Source organism: Carassius carassius, chromosome 7 (assembly GCF_963082965.1).
Source record: "Carassius carassius chromosome 7, fCarCar2.1, whole genome shotgun sequence".
Lineage (NCBI taxonomy): Eukaryota > Metazoa > Chordata > Actinopteri > Cypriniformes > Cyprinidae > Carassius > Carassius carassius.
The window spans coordinates 34,530,018-34,548,204 of NC_081761.1; the positions used below are offsets into that span (position 1 = coordinate 34,530,018).

Here is an 18,187-nt window from a genome sequence, read left to right on the forward strand (position 1 = left end):
GCTTGAGGTGAGCTCGTTAGTGACCGGACAGTAATGAGTTTTCCCAGACGCTTGTCTTTGATCTGAGGACAGAAGGACTGTGATGTGACCGACATGATGACCTTTTTACCTGTACAAAGTCTGAGAGGACCTGTTGTATACTACAATGCGCTTGATGTACTTTATATTCAGAAATGGTTACTAATAATATCTAATACAGTTAGATGTTTATCATAGTCTAGAGTGTCTAGAATAGCTCACTAGTCCTGATTGGGATAAAACACATCCTTAATCTGTATTATTGTTTAAAGTTCCAATAAAAGTATCTAAATCTCTTTAAAATATATATATATTAAGTGACTTAAGAAGCAAACTGTGTGCAAGAATCCTCAGTGGGGGAAACTTAATTTAAATATTTATGCAAAGAAATATCAGTACATTTATTACTCCATTTATATGGAGTTGCTTCTCAAGTATCTTAAGATTTAGATATTTTTGCTTTGAAATGAGACGTAAATACAGATTAAGAGAATGATTTAGGTTGTTTTTTTGTACAGGTGTTTAGTGTTTACAGGGATAGTGTGGAAACACGCCGGTGATATTTAACACTGGGAGCTTAGATGTGTCTGGGATTGATGTTTTCTAAATTATCTGTAATTTCCCCGATTTCTCGTTTCTCTCTCCCTCTCTCGGTTCCTTGCACCTGCACTTTGGGTTTGTCTTCTTTGTAAACCTGTCAGCGCTGAAATGTCAGATATGAATCGGCTGAGAGGCGACGCAGTCCAGCTGTGTTTGACATCTGTTTGCTGAAGACCGATTGTGTACAGTTTTTATTTTATTTTACCGTGTTCCCACCAGGCATGTGGCATGTCTGTGCACCTTCTCCTAAGTTATTGTTTGATTGTTTAGTTTTTGTAAATAGAGCGAGTTTCTACTGTATTTCATGCTGCTGTTTTAAAGTTGACGTTTTAATGTGAATGGTTCAAATCGACTTGTAAATGATTGAGTTCACTTCCAGCAATTAAAAGTTTAAATGGAAATATCCTGTCCCTGTTATCAAAAACTCTTCTGATTCATTTATTGTTTACTGTATTGCAGTCCATTTGGGGTCAAACTATGGAAAGTGTGTGTGTGTGTGTGTGTGTGTGTGTGTCTGTGTCTGTGTCTGTGTCTGTGTGTGTATGTTGTTTTTTTTGTTATGTGAAGTGTCAGTGAAAGGATCCTCAGAAACAGGGCTCCCGTGTTATTTAACATTATATATAAGGTTTGTAATTTTTGCAACACTTAGACATGCTGTCATTTCTATCAATAAACCTTAAACATCAGATGAAGTGACACCTCAGCTTAAGTTTTAATAAGATAACATTAAGCCAGAATGGGTAACATGGATGCAGATTTAGGCTCAATAAAACTGTCACAGAAGTAACATCTAGCTGGTTGATGTAGACCTTTTGGTTAGTAGTTAGTTAGTAATAAACTTATTTTTCTGATCAATTTAAATTTATTTAAAATTAATTAATTTCTTTTGTTAAATTTGATTAATTTTAAATTGTAAATTTGCATGAAAATATATATTTTTTTTATTAAAGATAAATTTTATTTAATGTATTTTCTACAATTAATATTATTTTTTTTATTATTATTTCATATGAGATTTTACATTTTTCCTTTGTTATTTTTTTGTTCATTTACATTTTATTTGTTATTTACTTTTTATTTAACCCCAGATTGTTGTTGTTATTACTTTTTATTATTTATTCCTATTTGTTTATTATTTGATGAACTTTTTTTTTTCTTAATATTAGCTGGTGCTGAATGTGGCTGTTGTCGAGTGTTATCCTCTAGAGGCTCTGTGGCTCGCAGAGATTGGACCGAGGCCTTGTGTTTGCTGTTGTTCAGAGTTCAGAGCTGTGTCTGAATGAAGCGCTGTGACGTTTGGAGGGTGTGAGAACAGACGTCCAATCACACGCCGCTGTTCTGGAGATACTTGGCACTCACATAATGACAGCATGCTGTCTCAGTAAACTGTCCTGTGTCATTACTGGGCGCTCTTCTTGAGAAAACCGTTCTATCAGCCTCAAAATTACATTTCTTAGGATCCAAATATCTTTTAAATAAAGCTATTTACTACTTACTAAAGCACTTTACCATCACTAAGCACTTGATAAGTCAGCTGTTTATCTGTTCCAGTTATCCACTTACCCTATCAAGTATTGTTTTATCTTTAGCCTTGTATCTTTTGTACTCCATCCGAGTATTGTGCCATGGATTAGCAACGCAAACAGTAAAAGCCCTGTACATTTGCCATTTATGAATGAACCAATAAAATCAAAGTCTACTGCAATAGTGCACAGTCAACCCTCTGCAGAGTAGCACTCTGTCGCAATATAACACTGTCAGCTTCATTAATGCGCTGATGTGGGGATTTCTTACACAGGAAGCTGTGTTTGAAATATCGCATAACGTTTTTACATTTTAAGATAGTGATATATTTAAATGCCTTTATGTATTTCATTTTTTATTGTTAATTTTGTATTTATTTATTATTTTAATATTTACTTTTAATAATATATTATTCATTTTTATTTACCTTTTATTTTTATTTAACTGTTTAATTTATTAATCTCATATTAGATTTTTGCAACCCCATATAAATATTATAAATATATAATATAAATATGACATAAATAATAAATATTATGCAACTAATAATGAAAATACTAATAATATTATAAATTATATTATAAATTTTGCATTATACTTATGTATATTTTAAAATTTGCTTAATCATTTAATATTTACTTTTATTACTCACATTTATCATTAAGTTTTTATTATTATTATTCTTTTTTTACCTTTTATTTGTATTTATTTTTATTATTATTAGCTTATTTTATTTGAAACTATTGGTTGAATTTATATTAATATGATTTAAATTATATTTATTATTTATATAGGTTTCATTATTTATATATTTTTTTATTCTTATTAAACTTTTATTTCATAGGACATTTTAAATTTTTGCAACCCAAAAATGTATTATTATTAAGTTTTTTTATTATTATTACAGTAATATTGTGATTTGTTGTTAGCATGAATATTTAATTAATATTACATATTACATTTAATTTTATATATATATATATATATATATATAGGTTCACGGTTTGTGATATTAATCACTTCAGCATGGTGATGTTTTAAAAATGGGTTATTATAAGTCTAATTGAGATCTTCCTTGTTTTTGACATAGAAATACTGTTATATCTGTTTAAAAACGTTACACAATAGTTCATTATCTTTTAAAGAGTTTATATTTAGTTAGCTAGCTTCTAAAAAAAAGTTGACATTGCAAAACTGGCTCAGCCAATTGCATGCATTTGGGGTGGGACTATCTGTTTGTTGACCAATGGCAGACGGAGGAGTGTTTTCGGGAAGCAAAAAACAAACTTCAACTTAAACCACTAAAAAAACAAACTTTATCTTTGTTCCACTTGGTGATTCAGCCGTGGAGAAATCACAAAGCTCAGTTTAATTCACATTTAACACTTCTTTGATGATATTAACGGTTCAGTTTAGAACCACATCTGTCTGAATTATTATCATCATCATCATCCTTATTTTTACAGTTTTTGCATGCAATAACATTATTATTACTATTTGTTTTATATTTTGTATTTATTATGTTTAAGTTTAATATAAAAATAGATTTTGCATAATGACTTTGGTGACAGTTAATTCTTTTTTTTATGAATGGTTCAATTAAGTACCATATTTGTCTAACAAATAATACTAAATTAACAAAATATAATAACTGTATTATTGTTAATTGTTAATATTTTTTACACTTACATTGAAATTAAATCTTTAATTTTAATGGTTCAATTAAGAGCCATATCCATCAGAAGAATTAGGATAATAATAACAATAAGAATTATTATTCATATTTATACATTTACATTGAACATAAATTTCATTTATTTAGTATTTTAAAAATGTTAGTATTTTTTTTATTTAGTTATTTAATATTAATAGTTCAATTAAGAACCATATCTGTCTGAAATGTATATTATGATTGTAATAAAATATAACTGTATTATTATTTTATATTTACTATTATTATTCATATTTATACATATAATCTAAATGTAACAATAATTATTTTTTGTGACTCAGTTATTACATGATATCTAAAATTTAAGGGTCCTTTAATTATATTAATGGTTTAATTTATAAACATATCTGAGGATCCCATAAGGTCCTTGACTTTTAAAGAGACGGGTTTAATGTTTAGCTTGTTGAGAACGGTAGCTGTTAAACAGAAACTCTCATAGATTCTCAGAGCTTTGTGATTCGGCTCATATTTGACTGTTTTCCTCCCTGCCTTGAGGCCAATCATCTTTCAGAGCCTGCAGGACTGTCCCGGCTCTGCTATTGGTTGACAGCTTTGTCCAGCTCTTTCAATGCATCTGCCGTTTCAGTAGCTGTATTATACAGTTTGCAATGAACAGATATATTTAGTTTAGAGACCAATTCTCACTATTAACTAGATGCTTATAAGCATGCATATTACTAGCACATTTGTTTATTGAGGGAAAACTTTAGTTAATCGTGAATCTGTGTTCCCTAAAGTATTACCACATATATTAGTGCTTGAATATATTGCTTAAAAGTGAATGTTTTTCCATGCAGACTCATCGGGGGATGATTGTTAAGCATGCATTAGTCATTTATTGCTGCTGTGCATGTTAATGTGCCTGTTACTGACAGCAGCATCTTCAGACGGTTCAGCTTTGTGTTCACTTGTTACCTAACACTTGTTTATCTGGATGTGGGCTGTTTGTGCTGGAGGGTGGACTTTGTGTCCGCCAGTAATCTTTCCCAGAGAAACACCTCCCTGAGCACAGGAAGAAAAGCCCCTCTTGGATCATGATATATAGAGAAGGACAGAAGTCCTCGTCCCTCCAGAGCTCCAGTCGTCATCCTGTCACTCCATCAGACAGAGGAACCCAATCACAGGTCAGTTCACCCTGTTTGTGAGGCATCCACAATTAATAATAGTACTATATCATGTAAAAAAAAAAAAATATATATATATATATATACGATTTTTTTTTTATTAATTATTGTATAAACATAGTCTTTTTAAAAGAATGTTTGACATTGTCTGAATAAATGATAGTATCATGCAAATATAATTTAAAATCATGTACCTTTTTTATATTGTGCAGAATTTCTCTTTCCTGTAGACACAAATAGTATACAAAAATAAGCTGAAATATTTTGATCCTTACTTTGAGAACATTTGCATAAATATTTACACCAAAACTTTGAAGTGATATTTCTGATGGTTTTAAATGCTTTTGATCAAAAGGCTTCTGCTGACATGCTTGAAATTTGTGTTATAGGCAATTATAAAACTGTGCCTACCTTATAAAATAATTTTTAATGGAAGAAAAATAGAGCCTGCTTAATGCAGCTTAATGCAATAAGTGTAAATTAGTGCAGCTTAATGCAAATGCTTTCAATCATCTCAAAGCATCCCCTGTGCCTCATGCATTTGGCTGATGAAGGTCCAGAGGAGCTCAAGTATATGAGTTTTAATTTGTGACAAGTGTTTGGGTCTCTCTGTCCTTTCGTTTGTATTTTTATAAAAGTTTTCATGACTATTAGTCATAATAAAGAATGAGTTGGTGTGTCTAAACTTTTGACCTGCAGTGATGTCATGCATTTTATTATAGCAAGCGCTGTAATGCAGTGTGTGTGTGTGTGTGTGTGTGTGTGTGTGTGTGTGTGTGTGTTTTCAGCTGTCAGTATGGTGGGTCTGAAGCCGTCAGATGTTCCTCCTCCTCTGGGCGTGAAGGTTCTCAGCGCAGGAACCGCCGCATGCATCGCTGATTTAGTCACCTTCCCTCTGGACACCGCAAAAGTGCGACTACAGGTACAGACTTCAGCCTGATTACTGAACAACCCACGACTCCAAATATGTCGTGTTTGCACGGTTTACGGCTTGATTATTGTAAATGTATTGGCAATGTTTTTTTAAGATTAATGAAGAAGACAAAATGGTGTTTTCTATCATGCATATAATTGTTTTAAATTCTATAAATATATATAAAATGAAATATTATATATTATATATTGTATTCAAATATGATCATATATTATGTATTTTTGCACCAACAATATATTGTATGATCATAATAAAATTATATAAATAATTTGGGTAGTTGTTAGGAATTTTGTTAGGTATTCAGAATGCTATTTTTTAAGATTTCTGAACAATAAAAATATATTCATTAATATATATTTTACGTAAGATCTAAAAATGAGTGTATTAAATTATATTTCATGTTGAATATAATATATGAAAATACACCTTATTATATATTTTTGCACAAATAATATATTTATGATTATAATGTCATAGAAATATTTTTTGCAATTGTTTTAGACTGAAAATGTATACCTTCTTTTTTAAGATTTCTGATGAAGAAAAAATATATTATCAATATTAAAAAAATCTACTTAAAATTATTAGAATATATAATTCTGTTTCTAAATATAATTTGGCTGTTTTGAATGTCATATTATAGCACATTATTATATTTTTGACACCAAAAATCTATTTAAATATTGTATATTAAATATCATGTTTTATAATCTAATCAATTATATTAATTTCTATTAAATATTCTTTTAAAATATTTTTTCAAATGGGTAATTGTTAGGAATTTTGATAGATATTTGTAAATCTATATCTTGGAAAAAACAAGATTATTATTATTCTAAATATTTTTTAAGTAGTATTATCATTTTTTCATTTATTTGATAAGTATTACATACTTGTAACTGTGTTCTTCAGTAGCAGTATTATCTCCCGTCACAATCTCTCTGTGTTCTCCGTGTTTTCTTCCAGATCCAGGGAGAGAAAGCGGTGACAGGTGCAGCTAAAGGCATCCGGTACAGAGGAGTGTTTGGGACCATCAGCACCATGGTGAGAACGGAGGGGCCGCGCTCGCTCTACAACGGCCTGGTCGCCGGTCTTCAGAGACAGATGGCCTTCGCTTCCATACGAATCGGCCTCTACGACAACGTCAAGAGCTTCTACACGCGCGGCAAAGACAGTGCGTTCAATATCACCACTTTTCATTAGATACAAACACGAGCTGTTTCTCCCAGACAAGAACGAGAATCCTGGGATGAAGGAGAAACATCTGAGACAAAGCTGATTCTTGAATGAAAGTGTAGGGGTCTCTTGTTTATAGATTGGTCGTTTTCGCCTTGCAGACCCCAACGTGGGCATCAGGATCATGGCGGGCTGCACCACCGGAGCGCTGGCCGTGTCCGTGGCTCAGCCCACAGATGTGGTGAAGGTGCGTTTCCAGGCCCAGATGAACCTGCAGGGGGTGGGCAGACGCTACAGCGGCACCATGAAGGCCTACAGGCAGATCTTCCAGCACGAGGGGCTCCGGGGATTGTGGAAAGGTGTGTTTTCTGTTCGTTTCTATGAAACTATGGAACAAACAAAAAAAACTTCCAAATTTAAGATATTTTGGATGAAAACCGGGAGGCTTGTGACTGTCCCATAGACTGCCAGGAAAATACATTGACAAGGTCCAGAAATGTATGAAAAACATCCAAATTTATATAAAAAAAAATATGTGTATGCTCTTCTGTGTCAGCCGTGCCACAAAGATGCACTGTTTTCTTTCAAATCAAAGCATAAATACACATAGAAACAGCTGATATTTTTGTTTTCTTCGCTTACTAAAAGTTTTCTCATCACTTCATAGCGTTACAGTTGAAAGACTATTCTGATGATGCATACTTTTCTGGCCCTTAACACTGTAACTTACTTGACAGTCAATGGGACAGTCACAAGCCTCCCAGTTTTCCAAAAATATGATGAATGAAGCTTTTACGGGTTTGGACCGACATGGGGGTAAGTGATTACTGACAAAGTTTTCAGTTTGGGGTGGAGTATCCCTTTAAGTACTATCTAGTGTTATTCCATTATTATGTGGGTGGAGGTATATATCATCAGAAGCATGTGTTTTTGTCTTTGTTTAAGCAGCAATGATGACCCTAATGAATGTCTTAGTTATATCTGATGTGTTTTCGTTCAGGAACTCTCCCCAACATCACGAGGAACGCTCTGGTCAACTGCACTGAACTGGTGTCCTACGATCTCATCAAAGAAGCCATACTCAAACATAAGCTCATGTCAGGTACAAAATCTCACAGCGGGAATGAGAATCAGAAACCTTAACAAGTCAGACAGAGAATTGAGTAAACAGGACGAGGCCTTTCTGACTGTTCATGATAGATAGATGACCAATAATCAGATAGATAGACAGACGGACGGACGGACGGACGGACGGACGGACGGACGGACGGACGGACAGACTGACAGACAGACAGACAGACAGACTGACAGACAGACTGACAGACAGACAGACAGACTGACAGACAGACAGACAGACAGACTGACAGACAGACAGACAGACAGACAGACAGACAGACAGACAGACAGACAGACAGACAGACTGACAGACAGACAGACAGACAGACAGACAGACAGACAGACAGACATACAGACTGACAGACAGACATACAGACTGACAGACAGACTGACAGACTGACAGACTGACAGACAGACAGACAGACAGACAGACAGACAGACAGACAGACATATAGATAGATAGATAGATAGATAGATAGATAGATAGATAGATAGATAGATAGATAGATAGATAGATAGATAGATAGATAGATAGATAGATAGATAGATAGAAACTCTTGAGTTTAAGCACAAACTCTTACAGTAGGTGCAGCAGAATCTAAATCAGAATCAAAATCTCACAGCGGGAATGAGAATCAGAAACCTTAACAAGTCAGACAGAGAATTGAGTAAACAGGACGAGGCCTTTCTGACTGTTCATGATAGATAGATGACCAATAATCAGATAGATAGACAGACGGACGGACGGACGGACGGACGGACGGACAGACAGACAGACAGACAGACAGACAGACTGACAGACAGACTGACAGACAGACAGACAGACAGACTGACAGACAGACAGACAGACAGACTGACAGACAGACAGACAGACAGACAGACATACAGACAGACAGACAGACTGACAGACAGACAGACAGACATACAGACAGACAGACTGACAGACAGACAGACAGACTGACAGACTGACAGACAGACAGACAGACAGACAGACTGACAGACAGACAGACAGACTGACAGACAGACTGACAGACAGACAGACTGACAGACAGACAGACATACAGACTGACAGACAGACAGACAGACAGACAGACAGACTGACAGACAGACAGACAGACTGACAGACTGACAGACAGACTGACAGACTGACAGACAGAAAGACAGACTGACAGACAGACAGACAGACAGACAGACCGACTGACAGACAGACAGACAGACAGACAGACAGACTGACAGACAGACAGACAGACAGACAGACAGACAGACTGACAGACAGACAGACAGACATATAGACAGACAGATAGATAGATAGATAGATAGATAGATAGATAGATAGATAGATAGATAGATAGATAGATAGATAGATAGATAGATAGATAGATAGATAGATAGATAGAAACTCTTGAGTTTAAGCACAAACTCTTACAGTAGGTGCAGCAGTGATTTAATTTCAGTAAGCTTTGCTCATGTTTCTGTTTCCCAGACACTCTTCCGTGTCATTTCGTGTCTGCGTTCGGAGCGGGGTTCATCACGACAGTGATCGCGTCTCCTGTGGATGTGGTGAAGACACGCTACATGAACTCTCCTCCCGGACAGTACCGCAGCTCCCTCAACTGTGCCTGGACCATGATGACCAAAGAGGGGCCGACCGCCTTCTACAAAGGGTGAGCACCACATACTGTGAACGATAAAGTGTTATTTGTGACCCTGGACCACAAAACCTGTCATAAGGGTTCACTTTTTGAAATTGCAATTTATACATCATCAGTAAGCTGAATAAATAAGTTTTCCATTGATGTATGGTTTGTTGGGACCGGAAACATTTGAACGAGATACAGCTATTTGAAAATCTGAAATCTAAATACTGAGAAAAACTGTTTTAAAGTTGTTCAAATTAAGTCCTTAGCAATGCATATTACTAATCAAAAATTTTCTTTTGATATATTTTACAGTAGGAAATTTACAAAATATCTTCATGGAACATAATTTTTACTTAATATCCTAATGATTGAAAAACTGATCATTTTGAATCATACAATGTATTGTTGGCTACTGCTACAAATGACTGTTTTTGTGCTCCAGGGTCTCATTTAATGTGGTTAAATGAAGCAAACTTTAATAACGGGTCACGCCTGAAATGATCTCTAAGCGTTGGTGTGTTTCTTCTTCAGGTTCGTTCCATCTTTCCTGCGGCTGGGCTCCTGGAACGTGGTGATGTTCGTGTCGTTCGAGCAGCTCAAGCGGGCCATGATGATGTCCAGGAGCAGAATCGAGGCCACCACCTAGATCTTCACCTCAGACTCACATGAGCGGCCGTTCAAACTCCTCTGACAGGACGAGAACCGGAACAGCTTTAGTTTCACTCTTCCGCTCTGGAAGTTCAACAGGCAACAGAAGGGAATGCATCAGTGAGAATCTGCCGGAAACATCAGAACCAGATCATGAGTGTCATCCTTTCTCAATCACTATAAAGAACGGCTGCTCAATACAACGATTAATCATACAACGCACACATTGAAATGAAAGGATCTTCCGAACCCCCTTGATATCTTAATGTACATAATGTTTATGTAATATTTATATTTCTTCATTTTTTAAGCAATTAATGCTTTGTTTAAAGCAGCTATTTACCTTAATGTCTATTTAATCCTGAATATCCACCACATAACCCTGGGATGACCTAGAGAATGAGATTGCCTCTTAACTGGAAACTTATAAAGATAAGCACACACTGTATGCGTCAATAAAACACCTTTGAACTACTCTTGGATGTCTTTGTGGTGACTGTGTGGACTTAGGTTGTGTACCTACAAATGATTTACTTTAAAATTTAAATATTTATGGTACCATGCATTTAAAAACTTTGTGATGTGCAAATGTATAACTTTGAAAAAGCATTTTGCTTATGCATGCAGTGGTAGTTATGTGAATTTATTTTCAAAAACATATCCATCATAAAAATCTTTAAATGGTTTACTGATACAAATATGTTTAAGTACAAATTATTCAATTCAGTATTTAAATGTTTAGAGTATGATGCATTATTCACACAGATGTTCTTTAAGAAAATGTAAACATTTAAAATTATAAACCTTGTTTTTGTGACATGCAACATTATAATGTTTAAACAGCATTTTGCTTATGGCCAGAATTTATGACCATATTAAATTTATTTTATGTGAAAAAAAATTTATTTTAAAATATGCATATGTATCTCACTTCAAAACATTTTTAAATGATCTTGATAAATTTAAGGAAAAAGTTCAAATGTTTGAATTAAATATTTATGGAATCATGCATTAGACAGGTTACTATGCATGCAGATTTAGTGATCATATTTGTCTAGTAACTACAATAAAAATATTTGTAAAAAATTCACAGAATGAATTAAAATGAAATAGTAAGGCCCAAAAGGTGACAAAATTATTAAAAGTAGTGACCAATTCTAAGACGGAAAAAGTATGCATTCATTTGGATCTTAAATCTGAAAACATTCAATGCATTTATAGAATTCAAATTACCCACTTCAGAAAAATCCATTATTTTACGAAACTTAAAATCTATTTTTATTGTAAACCTCTAATGAAAAGATTCAAACACTGTATTTCAATATTCAGTCACTAATTTTATTCTTCAACATTAGGTATGTGTCCAACACTATAAAATTAATGAGGAATAAAAAGTTACATCTTCAAAAGCAAACACCGTTTATAAATAAGACAACGACACAGTGTCACATCGACATTTGTGCACACGAATGCTGTCCTTTGGAATTGAGTTGAGGTCTGAATAACAATATTCACAAAACAGATTAGTTATTAAATACTCGTTATAGGCATGACGGCTGCGGGGTTTAATACAACTTAAACACACTTTAACATGCAAAGAGGTCGAATCATCTGCATACAGAAGAATAAACAACTTCCTAACATCTTGTGAACATAAACGTCAACTTCCTGAGATGGGTAAACATGAAGAAACAGGAAGTCACATGACCACGACCAAAACACTCAAGTGTGAAGGATTCCAATCTGTTCATTGGAGAGTTTTAAACATCACTTTGAAAGTATTATTAGTAATACTTAACAGTGTAAGTCTTTTCCCCGACAAGGTCAATGTAGCTAAACAACCAGCTATGTACCCTTGATGTACAGTTTAAACAGTTGTTTAATTATTAATATTCAAATAAAGTTTCATGAACGTTGTACATTTCCCAACTAAAAACTATTGTGAAGTCAATGGAAAAAGAAAAGAAAATCAACTGTTGCGGTTTCCTGCTGGAATCACTTCTCCTGGTCCACAGTCATGATGAGTTTGACCTCAGGCTTCTGAAGCTGACCTTTGACCTTGTCGTGGAACTTCTCCCTGTAGCAATTGAACTCCATGATGCTCTCCGGCTCCTCTTCCAACCAGAACTTGTCGAACTCGTAAGCCAGGTAACCTGCCAACATGACATGGAAAAAAAACCAAACAAATAGATTACTTTTTACATAAAGAAAATTAAGCCTATTTGGGGAACTTTAATGCAATATTTACTGTAATATACTGCAAAATAAATAAAGATACAAAAAAAAGTTCAGTATAACAAACTTTTAAATATATTATTATTATTAATTTCAATAATAAATAACAACAAATGAATAATAACAAAACAATGCATAACAAATATTTTAATATATTTGATATTGAATACTAATTATTATTAATAAAAGAAAATGGTGGCAAAAATCTGCACTGTCCGAAACTTTGGCTTTACTTTCCTTAACCTAAATGTAATTTTTATTTATTTATTTTGGAATTGAATATGATGGAACTATGATCTTACCAGGCTTTGTGAGACTCTTTGCTCTTCATACTTATTTCTCAAAACAAAAAAAAAGTTAATATTTCATTTTATTACCTAAAAAATTATTTATTATTTTTTTTAATTATTTATTATTATTTAGACATTTTATATTTATATATAAGTGCTGTCAAATGATAAGTCGCATAAAAAATAAAAGTTTTTGTTTACATAATATATGCACATGTACTGTGTATTTATTATGCATATATAAACACACACATGCATATATTCAAGAAAAATGTGTTACGTTTATATATTATATATAATCTCAATTATATGAATATAAATATATACACATCTCAATATTTTCTAAATATATACTGTATGTGTTTGTATTAATATATACACAATAAATATATACAGAACAGTACACACAGATATATTATGTAAACAAAAACTTTATTTTGGATTGCGATTAATAGTTTGACATCACTAATATAATATAATATAATATTATATATGTATATATGTATATATGTATATATATATATATATATATATATATATATATATATATATATATATATATATATATACACACATATATATACTATTTTTATTATTATTTATTTATTTACTCACAGTAGAAATGATGGAAGTGTTGCATTTGGGGTTTTCCAGAGACTGTGTTGTAGAAATGAGGCTTCAGAGCGTCACTCTTCATTAAGCTGTATGCCATCTCTGTCAGATTGATGCCCACAATGGCATACGAGTACCTGCAACAACACAAAGCATGCTATGATGAGAGTATATTTACTCATTTGATCAGTTATGATGGCAAGAATCACTAAACATGACCCAATCCCATGTGCACTCACCCTAGTCTGGGGTGACTGGCGTGTGACAGGACCTGTCGGGCCGCATCTGGGTGATTCTCACTGAAAAAACTGCACAAACAAAAGAAAAACCTGAACTTAAATGCATCTAGGAAACAATGAAGCGTCATCTTCCCAGAAGCAGAGACGCTGCACTCACAGGAGGTTCGTGAGTCCCAGCATCCCCATCCCTCTGAAATCCGTCTTGGGATCCTCGCCCTGGAAACCAATGTTTCCCCACTGCTTAGTGACCCTCGATTCCAGCTTCTCTGACGGCATTAACAGATCCCACAACTGACAGAAAACAAACACAACTCAGAACCTCTGCAGCTCAGTCATCTGAAAATGGTCCTAAAAACGAGATCACTCACCTTCAGAAGCATGTTCTCATGTTCTTCATTTTCGGAGTCAAACACTTGTTTTCTCAGATCCTCCACCTCCTCAAACAACTCGCTGTATCCGTTGATTCGAAGCAAACACTGACGGAGGTTCACCTTAAACCTGTAAGAGCGATTTCTGCCTGTGAAACTGCAAATCTTGAATACATGCTAAAAATAAAACAATGATCAACCTTGAAAACAAAAACTGTGAAGCAATCAGACAAGACTCTTGACTTTCATTTAATTTGATTAAATAATTCACTTTTAGCATTAATGTTCATTCAAGTACTAATGCATTTATTTTACTGCTGTCAAACGATTAATCGCATCCAAAATAAAAGTTTTTGTGTGCATAATGTTTGTTTACTGTGTATATTATGTATATTTAAAGACACACATACGGTATATATTTAGAAAATATTTACATGTATATAGCTATATTCAGATAATTTATATTATATATATATTGAATAAGCATTACATATTTCTTTAATACATACATGCATGTGTGTGTCTTATATATCTAATATATATAATAAATATACACAGTACATACACATATATTATGCACACAAAAACATATAATTTGGATGCGATTAATTGTTGCCCAGCACTAATTTATTTACATTTATGCATTTGTCAGATTGAATTAAATAATTAAAATTAATATCTAAAATAGTTTATTTATTAAAGAATTTTAATATTATTTTGATATATATTTAGGTTTTAAATACAAAAATTATATCTATCTGTCTTATACACATACAACCCGAATTCCGGAAAAGTTGGGACGTTTTTTAAATTTTAATAAAATGAAAACTAAAAGACTTTCAAATCACATGAGCCAATATTTTATTCACAATAGAACATAGATAACATAGCAAATGTTTAAACTGAGAAAGTTTACAATTTTATGCACAAAATGAGCTCATTTCAATTTTGATTTCTGCTACAGGTCTCAAAATAGTTGGGACGGGGCATGTTTACCATGGTGTAGCATCTCCTTTTCTTTTCAAAACAGTTTGAAGATGTCTGGGCATTGAGGCTATGAGTTGCTGGAGTTTTGCTGTTGGAATTTGGTCCCATTCTTGCCTTATATAGATTTCCAGCTGCTGAAGAGTTCGTGGTCGTCTTTGAGGTATTTTTCGTTTAATGATGCGCCAAATGTTCTCTATAGGTGAAAGATCTGGACTGCAGGCAGGCCAGGTTAGCACCCGGACTCTTCTACGACGAAGCCATGTGGTTTTGCATTGTCCTGCTGAAATAAACAAGGCCTTCCCTGAAATATACGTTGTTTGGAGGGAAGTATATGTTGCTCTAAAACCTTTATATACCTTTCAGCATTCACAGAGCCTTCCAAAACATGCAAGCTGCCCATACCGTATGCACTTATGCACCCCCATACCATCAGAGATGCTGGCTTTTGAACTGAACGCTGATAACATGCTGGAAGGTCTCCCTCCTCTTTAGCCCGGAGGACACGGCGTCCGTGATTTCCAACAAGAATGTCAAATTTGGACTCGTCTGACCATAAAACACTATTCCACTTTGAAATAGTCCATTTTAAATGAGCCTTGGCCCACAGGACACGACGGCGCTTCTGGACCATGTTCACATATGGCTTCCTTTTTGCATGATAGAGCTTTAGTTGGCATCTGCTGATGGCACGGCGGATTGTGTTTACCGACAGTGGTTTCTGAAAGTATTCCTGGGCCCATTTAGTAATGTCATTGACACAATCATGCCGATGAGTGATGCAGTGTCGTCTGAGAGCCCGAAGACCACGGGCATCCAATAAAGGTCTCCGGCCTTGTCCCTTACGCACAGAGATTTCTCCAGTTTCTCTGAATCTTTTGATGATGTTATGCACTGTAGATGATGAGATTTGCAAAGCCTTTGCAATTTGACGTTGAGGAACATTGTTTTTAAAGTTTTCCACAATTTTTTACGCAGTCTTTCACAGATTGGAGAGCCTCTGCCCATCTTTACTTCTGAGAGACTCTGCTTCTCTAAGACAAAGCTTTTATAGCTAATCATGTTACAGACCTGATATCAATTAACTTAATTAATCACTAGATGTTCTCCCAGCTGAATCTTTTCAAAACCGCTTGCTTTTTTAGCCATTTGTTGCCCCCGTGCCAACTTTTTTGAGACCTGTAGCAGGCATTAAATTTTAAATGAGCTAATTAAGTGGATAAAAGTGTAAAATTTCTCAGTTTAAACATTTGCTACGTTATCTATGTTCTATTGTGAATAAAATATTGGCTCATGTGATTTGAAATTCCTTTAGTTTTCATTTTATTAAAATTTAAAAAAACGTCCCAACTTTTCCGGAATTCGGGTTGTATATATATGACTGTTTTTCCTATTGATATTTACAATACATCCCAAAAAAAATTTTGACACCACTTAATGTATTTCACTGGGCCTAGTGTGGTGAGAAAGCTTAGCAATGTAAAAAAAAAAATCATGTCTCTCAATAACAATGTTTCACTGTTGCAGAAAAAGGTTCAAGTTCTGAATGAAGGTAATGCAATCTTAAAGAGAGCCTCACGTAGGATCTTTCTGCTCCTTGATTCTCTTCTCCTGGATTATTTGAGCCAGATGCTCATCCAAATCATTCTCCTTCAAAGATAAAGCTGCTCACAACACCTGATCAAATGCAAACACACAGCAGAGAACGAGGTTTACCCGTCAGACCGATTGGTCTCGAGCGAAGAATCTGGTCAACATGAATGTTTAGCTCAGATAAGAAAGTACTGAAGCAGCCAGAAATCATCATCACACTTACCTTGCTTTTAGAGCACTTCAGAGAATACTCTACAAGAAAAACAATGAGAGGTTTGCAAAAGTGATGCATGACAACTTTAGCCCCCCAAAATAACTGGTTAAATGATTCTTTAACTGTTCTCCCATGAGTGAATATATTTATAGGTATACACAGATGTAGTCCACGTATGATGATCATCACCTATCTGTGCCGTCCTCAGCGCTCCAGCTTTGCATCGGGCACAAATACGCTGCAGCTTGCATCTTCCTGTGACCAGCCGGAGGAACCATTTCAGCCAGAAGCGCAGACATGAGGAATAGAAACACTGCCAGATATACCCCAGCATCCTCTGAAACACAAACAGCATCAGACAAAAATGCATGAATATGCATGCAACAGGGACACAACACGGACACTTCCCGTGTGTTTTCTTAGATGCATACAGCTTAACACTGCCTTTAGAGCTGCACATCAGTAATGCAGACTTTACTGAGTCCAGATAAACCCTGTACTGTGTGAAGTCTGCTAGGAACAAGCATTATTAGTAATCTCTAACAGATGAGATCAGTGCTGAACTCTGTTTACACTGTGTCCACCACCGAAGCACACAGACTAGTCATATTAGATGACCGATGAAGCTTAATCCTAAATCAAAACAATATTTAAGACATCAGCTGCACAACACAACAGGTTGTTCGCGAAAGAGACATAGTAGACATCAAAACCAACCATTAATTATCAAATAATTCAACTGGTGACGCATTTCACGTGACGCTACAAAAGTTTATTCGGTTGGCTCGCCGTTTTTTCTGGCATTTATTATGTGCTAAAAATTTTGTTTAATAACTGTATGGATCGCACTTACCAGCAGCCTCGTCGCCCGGAAATGATTCGTGTTTGTGCGCATGCGCAGAAGAACCGAACATGATGCGAGGATCCCAGAGGGCCGCTTTTCTCTGACAAAACACTTTTTCGATGCCTTTCAAGTTCCCCAACACTGTCAAAATGTATTTGTATTAATTTAGATTAGGCTATAGACAGAAGTATATGTTGCAGCAGTACCTGACAAACACAACGTTAACTGTTTAGATATGGTTGGCCCTAAATGGGATATAAATAAACAATATGCTTATCTGGGCGAATATTTCTCTG

General features: G+C 34.7%; 1 protein-coding gene and 1 pseudogene across 1 annotated transcript; one reads left to right on the forward strand and one right to left on the reverse strand.

Annotated features, from left to right (window-relative positions):
* The first annotated feature begins 4,838 nt into the window (after nt 1-4,838).
* Nucleotides 4,839-10,987, forward strand: LOC132144026 (mitochondrial uncoupling protein 2-like). The gene is made up of 7 exons (XM_059554735.1): nt 4,839-4,998; nt 5,787-5,920; nt 6,899-7,106; nt 7,270-7,467; nt 8,109-8,210; nt 9,708-9,888; nt 10,396-10,987. Exons 2-7 carry the CDS (start codon nt 5,795-5,797, stop codon nt 10,508-10,510), a joined length of 930 nt encoding a protein of 309 aa, XP_059410718.1. The 5' UTR covers nt 4,839-4,998; nt 5,787-5,794; the 3' UTR covers nt 10,511-10,987.
* Nucleotides 10,988-11,828: 841 nt separating this feature from the next.
* On the reverse strand, nt 11,829-17,961 carry LOC132144252 (ELMO domain-containing protein 2-like; annotated as a pseudogene).
* Between the last annotated feature and the right edge of the window lie 226 nt (nt 17,962-18,187).